This window comes from Nestor notabilis, unplaced genomic scaffold (assembly GCF_000696875.1).
Source record: "Nestor notabilis isolate BGI_N333 unplaced genomic scaffold, ASM69687v1 scaffold24409, whole genome shotgun sequence".
NCBI lineage: Eukaryota > Metazoa > Chordata > Aves > Psittaciformes > Psittacidae > Nestor > Nestor notabilis.
The window spans coordinates 315-10948 of record NW_009942731.1 but is presented as its reverse complement, the minus strand read 5'-3'; the positions used below and the strand labels follow the sequence as shown (position 1 = coordinate 10948).

General features: G+C 42.2%; 1 protein-coding gene across 1 annotated transcript; it reads right to left on the bottom strand.

The window, feature by feature from the left end:
- Positions 1-492: 492 nt before the first annotated feature.
- On the bottom strand, positions 493-9935 carry RMND5A (required for meiotic nuclear division 5 homolog A (S. cerevisiae); the record flags this gene model as incomplete). The annotated part of the gene is made up of 5 exons (XM_010021547.1): positions 493-2248; positions 3578-3732; positions 5896-5998; positions 8548-8713; positions 9769-9935. Coding segments are annotated over 5 exons (655 nt in total), but the record flags the coding sequence as incomplete, so codon positions are not given.
- Positions 9936-10634: the final 699 nt, after the last annotated feature.

The following is a 10634-nucleotide window of genomic DNA, read 5'->3' as shown; positions in this document are numbered from 1 at the left end:
CTGTAAGCACGTAAGCACTCTACATAAAACTGCTAGCATCATCTGTCGGTGGAGCTTCGAAACTGCAGGCAATTATTTAAGTAAGAGCTAGGGAAGAGTTGCAATTATGTGGGTGAAAACAGCTGAGGGTTTGACTTAGATACAGCTCTGTAACATGCGCTATTTAAAAATGAAAACAGGACCAGCTGTATTAAAAACATTCTCATATGTAAGTTGGATTTGTACCCTATTGCCATTTAATAACTGTGCCATTCTTGTACTCTACGTAATGGCACCATCATCACTAACCAGTGTTTGCAGAGATGCCAAATATACCAGCGATGTAACAGAGGAAGAGATGCAGCACTTACACTTCAGGGTGGTTTGGGACAGGGGGAAGGTGTGTTATTATTGGGGTTTTTTAGCTACTTCAGATGCCATTTCATAAAACTCCAAAGCAGTAAGCAATTTGACTCAAAAGATTAAGAGCTATTTCAGCACAACTAGGAAACCTACATGGAAAATAATCTCCTCACCCGTTTATTGTTGCTTTTACCACTTGGTAACGCGGTTGTTTGGAACCTCATGTGAATACAAGTTCAGTTCTGCAGAAAAATCACACACCTGTATTGATTCCCCCCCCCCCAAAATGTATCAAACACATTTCAAGTTTCAAATTTGTGTGCCTTGACTTGCTCCTCAATGTCTCTTTAGGGTTGTCCATTGTCACTGATCCGATAGAGTCCAACTCAGTCTCTCACGTCAGGTGACAACCAAATTCAAAAGGTGTAGATTTCTCATCAAAGACGGTCTTCTCTGTAGTGCATTGTGCTAAGTGCATTCAACCAGTGTGTCAGGACTCAACCATATAAGCTTGGGTTGGCTTTTTGAACTACACAATACAGAAAGAGAACTGTACACGTAGCTTTGCATGCCATGAGGCTGCTCGCCCTCCTATAGGACAGTGCAATAAATACAAAGATATGCACACTAGAAAAGATTTAACTGCCATGATCTACGCCTGGGTTATGAGTACAAATTTAGCTAGTCAGCAAGATGACAAATTTAGCAGAAGAAGTGGCAATGGCAGTAATATTCTACTACAAAAACAAGGCTAGAAGCAAAAGTGTTCTCAAGCTACAGGAAACTTGCTAGATCCTAAGATATGATGCAGGGCCCAGTTCTGCCAAGTGCAGAGTCATGATCAGTAGGTTGCATCAGAACATGCTTCTCCCCCAGTTAACAATGAATACTTGTACAATTTATTTGGTTTTGATAACTGTTTATAAATAGTACACTCTAATGACTAGTAAACTATACAGCAACATGACATTTATAGCCTAATCCTGAATACAAAGTTCAAAGAACATGACTACAAAGGCCAGAGAGCAAATGGCATCGACTAAAAGCATTTCCACTTCAGGATTTATTGAATGTTCTCTTACACAAACACTTCTCCATCATGAAACCAAAAGGAACAGGATTTCCTATTTGCCCTCTGCTCCAGTAGTAATTTAGCCACGCATCACTCTTATAAATTAGTGATGGATTTTACCATGTAGCCCCTGGGGGCTATAGATTTTATATACTTTATATATATGCACATTTACTTTGAATTCTATTTAAAAGTTGGAAAAAAAAAAAAAAGGTTTGAAAGAAAAAACTCAAGAATATATCACAGCTTTGTCAGCCAAAAAAATACAAATTAGTTTTAGAACCACTATTCAATTTATCAAACTCGGCTGGGTTTTTCCTCTGAAGTATTTACCTTTAATTATGTACACGTTACAGGAAGGAAAACTTTGTCCACAAACGTTCCCTAAGGTGACAGTTACCAATAGAATGACAGAATAAGAGCAGGAAGAATAGTCAACACATGGGGGTGGATCAATTTCTGCTTTTAAAAAGTAAAAAGTCACCATATAGTTAAGTACAAAAACCTGCATTGAATGACAACTGCTGGTGTAGTAACTTGATCAGGTATGGAGACCAAGAGTATAGTAAAGCCCTATGGTAATAATATTTCTGTAGCATTTCCACTTGGTATGTATATACTAAATGTTGGCAAAGTTTCTGTAGCATTAGCTTATACAAACATAGGAGTCCTCAGTCTGCTGCATAAAAGGGAACAAGTGTGTTTGAATTCTCCTGAAATGCACCTGAAATCCAGAGTGTCACTTACAAACTGCATAATGAAGCTTTTCTTCAGAAAAATATCTGTTTGGCATCTCCAGGGCTCTGTTCCATGGGACAATAGGGGCATTTTAACCTGGGGACAAAGACAACAAGTTAGATTTGTGGCAATGGCTGATAACTAAGCATTAAAGGTATTGAGTTTGCAGTGATAGTCCTTCTTCTTTTGCCCCTGTAGCATGAAGCAAATGTACTCTTAAGCCATAAAGCTTTACTTGGCTCCATTAAAAGTCACCTTTAGCTGACAGAGCCCTTAATCATGCTTTTTCTTCTAATTGCACTTTCTCACCTTTCACCCACACACTCGTGAATTATGGAATACCAAGAAATAAGTCTTCATCTATTATTTCTACTTCTGGATTCTGCTGTTGCATTTTAGTCATTTTAAATAGGCTGCCAGCTTTCACTTTGACTTCCTCAGCATCCAGAGTAGTGGTTCACTGCCTGATTCCCCAAATGCTCTGTGATTTTCCAACCCACTTAGATCAGCTCCCACAGGCTACAGCTGAAGAGGTCAGCCTGGCCTCCCTGCTGAGTTCTCCACTGATGTAATTCCATCTGCTTACAATATTTCTTCCAGCATTGATCCATTATTTCCCATCTGTAAGTTTGGGCCGTTCACCCCCCACCTGAGTTAATACTGTCAGAGCTGTGCTGTCACTAAAGCTGATCAATGAAAGCATCAGGGATGAGTGACTGGGGACGGGAATAATGCAGCAGCAAGTTTAGTGGCTTCAAATGGCTGAAGCCACCCACAAAGTCTCTTCTAACGGGGCAAAGAATGCAAACATCACTCAAGATTTTCATTCATAGCATCACTTACTTGCACACACAACAACTTCTGCCTCTAAATGAAGCTGACAGCCTCCACAGAATGCCTCCTGCATGTCTTCAATCCAAATTACCACTGGTTCTTCCTCAAGGAAATCTGTAGAGCTCTCTCCCTCCCATTTCCTCCTTCCCAAAAACCTGTAGGCTGCTATCTAAGAAGGATTATTTCCACCCTGATAACTCAACTACCTGTTCAATTACAAAGCCTTATTTCCCCAGAGGTTTGATTTTATCTTTTAAGGGCTATTTCACACCCTATAACCTTGCTCCCAATGAAATCCTGTCTGTGCAAAAACCTCCATTTTGAGTTTAAGACAACACAATGGTACTTACAACTTGGAAAATGACTGTGCTCGTTGCATTCCTTCACAGAATCTCACTGGCTACAACATCACAGGGTTTATTACGCTTTTTTCCAGTGCATCAACCTGGCTTATCTGGCTTTTAAGTCATTCTCCAAGATTAATCATTCCACCAATGATGCAATGATGGACTCAGTTTTCCCAAAACACAGTATTCCAGTCTTAAGATTTGTCCTTGTCTATGTTACTTGAAATAAAAGAATTTTACTTACTTGCTGCCATTAAACATTTTATTCAAAGCATCTCTTGATATAATATGACCACAGACTAATTTCATAGGTGGGTTATTATCTGTTGTTTGCTGACGAAGAATGGGACAGGCAAATATTGAATGATACCAGCACTTTTTGCCAAGGTCCACTTCAATCTGTGAAAGAAATTAACATACCAGTTTATCTTGGGGAAACCACATTTCCAGACAATCATCCCTTTAGGACATGGCCCTTACTTAACGGCTTTCACAACTCAGCTGTGAAGGCAGCACAATCCATTGTGTGGATGCCTGACAATTTCCCAGCCAAAAATACACTTCATTGTGATCTTAAAATGGTGATTTCTGTTGCTTCTCCCCACCCCCAACAAAGCAGAGGATTCTACCAAGGGACAAGTGTGTATTTTAGAGCAGATCTACACCCTGGCAGGAAAAACAAGCTGATGACCCAGCCAGACTTCCTGTGTTTTCTAGTCAGTGATTTCCACAGTGGTTTAGATGATAGAGCTCATTTAAGGTGGGGGGAATAAGAGAGAAAAATCCATGGATTGATCAAGTTAATGCTACCCAGCTTCTTGAAAGACTCTCCCAACACCTACATGTCATGTCAACAATGAAGTGTATCCGAAGCACTTATTTTCAGTGCCCCCACTGATACAGCATAACTCTTGCCTTAATGATAAGAGGACAAAGACAAAATGATTTCAGAAAGGGACATCTCGCAGCAAATAACAGGTCTGTGACTTCAGGAATTGATTGAGAACTGCAAAAATCACAGCTTCTGTACCTGAAGATCCTGGCTCTGACTAGTCCTCAGTTCTGACAGGTTTAACCTTCAACAAAATCTAACATAACCTTTTCATGCTACTTAATCTATGTCTTTGCACAATGAAAATAAGGCTTCCCATCCCCACTCTGCCTTAGCAGTACATGCTAGAAACCCTTATGTTTAGAAAATGCAAGGAGGCATGCATGTGTTATTAACTGATCTGCATCTGACAGCAATCTCTTCCCAAATGCTCCCTAGCTGATCATTCCTGTCTGGAGAGCAGGGCATGAATCTGTCACAAGCAGAGGTTACGTTCTCAGTGTTACAGAAAAACATCACTGGGAGAAATTCCACACATGCACTTACACTATAAATGAATCTCTTCCAGCTACAATCAAAGAGGCTAACTCAGTTCATGCCCAGTTTGCACTAAATAGGTTTTCTCTCCAAATCAGGAGCAGGCCACTGGAGAGCTGCACACACCTGGTAAGAGCTATAAAGGGAAACTGGGGTTTCGTAACAACTGAACTTCATTTCAACTGATATAAATGAGTTGTGCTGGAAGCATAATGCTCTGGATCCCAATCCAGTTCCTGTATCCCCAGATGTAGCACTAATTCTTTCATCTCATCTCCAATCTGCCTGGTAAAGAGCCAGTGTAAAGCAACCCATGGACAGAGCTCAAGCTATCTAGGGGAAGTTAATGTTTCTCAGTGGGATGTATTTCATTTCCAGTTATATAGAAACATCTCACACGACCAGCGTAAGGCTAAGTGGAAGGTGCTGATCAAAGGTTATTTGATCAAAGATCTTTTCAACGTGAAAAGGGGATAACAAGTGAAGAGGGGGAGCAAGAAACCAAAACCCAGGGACACAAACCTGACGGACCAACATAATAGAGACAATAACAAGAAACAACCTTGTTGGCCATCAAGAAACTGCAACCAAACCCAGGCTTTGCAACAGGCAAGAACACAAACCAAGGGTCTTGGAGGAAGGGGGTCAGTAGGAATATACAAAGTGCAGGGGAAGGATACTGGGGAGGAATGGCCAGAAAGGGATATAAAAGGCACCAGAAGGGCCATGGCAGTATTTGAGGGCCCATGAACATGCATTTGCTTGTGAATCTAGAGTGGTGCATTTGTGCTTTCACCATTGAATGCCAATCTTTACCAGCCAAAGGGGAGGAAGGGATCTTGGCTGTCTATACTTATGTTTTATGCAAGTCCTGTACGTGGGTGCTGCTGAAGGCAGGGCCTTGTCTGTGGCAGCCTGTGTAGCTGGTTGTATCAGTGTCCCGTGTGGGTGCGCGTCTGCAATTCAGGCTCAGCTTAGCTACTCCTTCCAGCTACAGAGGGGAAAGCAGCAGGTACATCCATCAGCCTGGGATGCAGGGCCCAGGTGTCTGTACAGTATAAAGCCCCAAAACGCAGAGCTGCTGGAGGTGGTGGCCATGTACAACACCCCTTAATATCCAGCACAAGAAAACCCCCCTGAAAACAGCATTCACCCTTAGAAACCTGTCCTGGGATAGCTCAGCATAAACTCACCGGTAGTTCATCCTTCTGGTTCCAAACACCAGTGCACTGCCTTTGTTCAATAACTGCCTTGATATTAATTAGAGCTGGTAATGCTACACAACCTGCTGAAAAACTGCAGAGAAAGGAGATGTTAACACAGGGTACCTGTCAGGAAACCAGTACTTTTCATATTTCTACTTTAAAGGCTAAGTGGGACACAAGAGTGTTATTGTACTACTACGTTCAGTTCTTGTCTGTGCTTCTAAGCTCCCTTCAAGTATAACAAGCAAGATTTTGGGGGCAGGTTATCCTGCTTCTTGGACAAGGGTCCATATTCTGGACTGAAAACAAAGAGTTAATCCCCTCTTTGAGTCTTAAAATGAATCGATTTTAGTGGTGGATTTGGCAGTCCTGAGGTAAAGATTGGACTTGATGATCTTAAAGGTCTTTTCCAACCCAGCTGATTCTGTGATTTTCTGTAGCACTTACTTTGACTTTGAGCTGTACAGGAAGACATCATGTTGGCTTAGGCAGATACTTGCTCCCAAGTAAGGAAGAGTATGTGCAGCCTAAGAGTTTCTGTGTAACCTACACGTACACACAACCCATAATCCTTTAATTACATGTAATTACCATGTAAAGAAACTGTCTTTCCACCTCCCCTTAAACCAAGAAAGTACATATAGAGAAAACATAGGAAGGCAAGTGAAGGAAGGAAATTGTGCCTGTGACAGCAATGGTGGTATAAAAGTGTCCAAAGTCATGTGTCCCAACAGTTCAGCTGCTCTGGGATTTACCCATTACCAGACCTCACCACATGATTTTGCAACACTTCCCTGTGTTACAAAAGACACCGTGACACTGGGTTTCCACAAATTAACACGTTTTGATGGATTTAAGTCTAATGACAGTACTACTATAGGCCTGGAAATCAGAGGCAACAGAAACAGAATTTGTCCTTGGTACTGGCCTGCTCTGTTTCCTTGGCAGATTCTTTTCCTATTTGTGCAAGTTTTATTGTCTCCAGAAGTCATGACCTTCCTCTCCACTCTGCCCCTCCAGATACTTGGCTTTATGTTTCCACAGGAACATCCTTGCTAGTTTACTTGGGACGGATGTGCCTGACACTTACGGATCTCTTGCCTAAGCTAAAAATACAACAAAGATCACAGGAAGAGCCCCTGAAGAGTGTAACAACTAAATAGTAAATTCAAGTGGTGCTCTGTAGTCCATCAAGACCCTAAACCTTACTATAACAAGAGTTTTCCCACTGACTTCACGCAGTAAATCAGCTTGTGAGGCCTGTGCATGATTGGATAAATACTGGAGAAACCAATCAGCCTTAAAAAAGTGACCACTACTCATGTTCGTATGTTTTATAGGAGGGATTTCACTCCAAGCTGGTTTCACTTCTAAAGGATCTGCAGCACTCAACGGTCACACCAGTTTAGAGCAGTCTTGTTTATGACAAGAGTATTGATACCACCTATGCAGTAAGTACATTTCAGCGCAATCAATTTCACACCCAGAGCGAACGTCCAACCAAGCCTGACATCAATAACAGGGATTTTCCACTTCACCAAAACTCTCTTGGCCATTTGCACTGAAAACTGCATTACAGTACCAGTGCAGGAGCAATTCACTTGTAAAGCATTGCTGTTAATTTGACTCCCAACAGGAAAAAGATGAAAGCCAAAAGCCAGAGACAGAAGTTCTATAAAACCCTCAGACTGAAACTTGGAATGTTTATTGTGGAAAAGACAACCTGAAAGTGGTCCCTTAGTTGCTTCTGTTGTGTGACAGAGGTGCAAAAAGGAGAAGCAGAAGGCTTGACAATTGAAGTGCTTTAAACTAAGCACATAAGTAGTAATAGTAACATGCAAACAGTTAATATAGAATCATAGAAAGCCAAAACAAACCTCCCAAAAACCCCAGGAAGAGGTAGTGAAGCTTCTGCTGATACCAAATCTAGCCCAGAAAGATACATGTAATTTATTCTCTATTTAATGCCTGAAATACAAATGAGAGCATCAGGCTGGTGTATTGGAGGAATTGACATGCAAAGGCTAAAGAGCAGCTAATCTCTTCTTTTCAGAGAAGTGAGAAGGAGATTAGGTTGTGGGGTTCATTCCATGTTTCCAATTGCCTCCTAGAGATCTGCATTTAGTCAGATTAGCTCCTGAGCTTGGAAGTGCCTCTTTTTTCTCTGCAAACGAGGCCCAGCAAACAATATGGGAATTTCAGCAGCTCAAATCACAACACAACTCTTAAGCATTCTGCTAGAGGGAGAACAGGCAAAGGAAGGTGGGGATTTAAAACCATGATGATCAAATGCTGACAGAATCACAGACAGAGTTTTAGGGGGTTTTGCAGTTAAACAGCAGGGACAGTTTTCACACATTTGCTGTGGGAATAACTGGCTGATTGCCACCCTCATCTTTCACACTGATGTCTGAAATACAGAAGCCAAATTCCATCCATGAATGCTTCTTGAGCTGCAACAGTGCAGGATAAAGCCTAGCACATGGGAACGTCTGATTTCCAATCTCTGCAGATCTTGCCAGAGCTAAATGTAACTACACACTTGATTTCATATGAGTCGACTCCTCTTTTGTCCTGAACAAGAAATAAGCCCCAGAACACTCTGTACCTGATCTTAAAAGCAAGTGAAAAGCAGCATACCTAACACTGAGAGGTGATTCAACGGAGAGACCCAGAAGAGCACAGGCATCTCTTGTAAAGATGTCACAGATGTCCGCCCACTGGTTGGCATCTAATAGATGAACGTACGGAGAGTTCTCTATTCCTTGCCGCAGGTACACCAGGCTGCCCATCAAAACCTGGATATCTAACAGGGACCAGGAACACTCAGTTAGTTCGTACTACAAATAAAAACTAGTGGCTACAGTTTTTTAGCTGTTACATGGAAAACAGGCAGATTGGAAGCAGCTTCCAGAGTCTGAAGGGGGCTACAAGGATGCCGGAGAGTGACTCTTCATCAGGGACTGTAGGGACAGGACAACGGGTGCTGGGTTTAAGCTTAAACAGGGGAAGTTCAGGTTAGATATAAGGAAGAAGCTCTTTACTGTGAGGGTGCTGAGGTGCTGGAACAGGCTGCCCAAAGAAGTGGTGAATGCTCCATCCCTGGCAGTGTTCAAGGCCAGGTTGGACAGAGCCTTGGGTGACATGGTCTAGTGTGAGGCGTCCCTGCGCATGGCAGGGGGTTGGAACTGGATGATTTTAAGGTCCTTTCCAACCCAAACCATTCTAGGATTCTATGATATAAACCAAATCAATAATTGATTCAATTTCAGCAACATCCTCACCTCTACAAAATACAATGACTGATGTCTACAGCTACAAGAGCTCCAGTCCACTATGGATAGACTGGGGGGGCTGTCTTCCCTCTACAAGCACGACATGCTGCCTACTACTTCTTTTAAACACGTTCACCTTTATTGCAAAGCTTTGCCACACACAGTACCCAAAAAATTAAGCTTTACTGGATTCAGCTGGAGAGGATTCACTTTAACTTGCATATTCCCCATCTTTCAAGTTTCATTTCTCTTTGTATTACCCCACGCAGCAGAAAATAGCAGATGACTATTCCGAGAACATTTCTGTGCATTTTTAACACCTCACCCTGGCAGCAGGCCTATTCTGGATGTAATGTATGTATTATTTCAAGAGTCACAAACCTTAAATTCAAGCAAATGTGCAGAAAATACAACTTTGTGCCCTCTTTTAAGAAAAAAGGGAGGAATTAATTAACATTGTAAGGATTCAAGTTATACAAGTTAAATACAAAATGGAGTAAACCACTTTTGGAACATGACTTATTATTTTACTATGAGGTGCCACATCCTAGTGCTTTAAATCCCCTTAATGTGACCAAAAACTTACCTTTCTGATGATTTAGGGCAAATGGCTGGAAGTTTTTTGCATACTGAAGGGCTTCTCTTTGATTTGCTGTTCCACCCATCAATAAACTAATGAAATACAATCTGTGCAGTTTAAATTCCAACGAACTATTCTGTGCCATGAGCATTTCTCTGTTGGATACAGCCCACCTAAAAGACAAGAAGAGGTACAATGACACAGGAGTAATTGTCAGCCCACAATGTATGAAATCATTACAATTAGCAACCACCTATTTCTGCCAGAGGGGAGACTGAGATGAGTTCTTGGGCAGAAGCTCTTCCCTGGGAGGGTGCTGAGGCGCTGGCACAGGGTGCCCAGAGAAGCTGTGGCTGCCCCAGCCCTGGCAGTGTTCAAGGCCAGGTTGGACACAGGGGCTCGGAGCAACCTGCTCTAGTGGAAGGTGTCCCTGCCCGTGGCAGGGGTTGGAGCTGGAGGAGCTTTAAGGTCCCTTCCAACCCAAACCATTCTATGATTCAACACTCACTGGCTGGAAGGGAAGACTGAATTAGGCAAGATATCAGGTAGAAAGAGTTAGAATCTACTGTATTTGGATTAAAACCACTCTGAATCTAAATATTTACAGAGACTCTGCAGCTGCATGTTGAAGAAACTTAACAAAGCTTTTTCCAACTTCCTCATTCACCAAACACTTCCCCTAAGCCACTATGTCCCTATACATGCATATGTTGCCCTGGAGAGGGGAAATGTGTCTGTGGGGGCTTCAAGACAGACATCACAACAGAGGATAGGGGAAACAAATCATTGAATGGTTTGGGTTGGAAAGGACCTTAAGATCATCCAGTTCCAACCCCCTGCCATGGGCAGGGACACCTCACACTAGACCATGT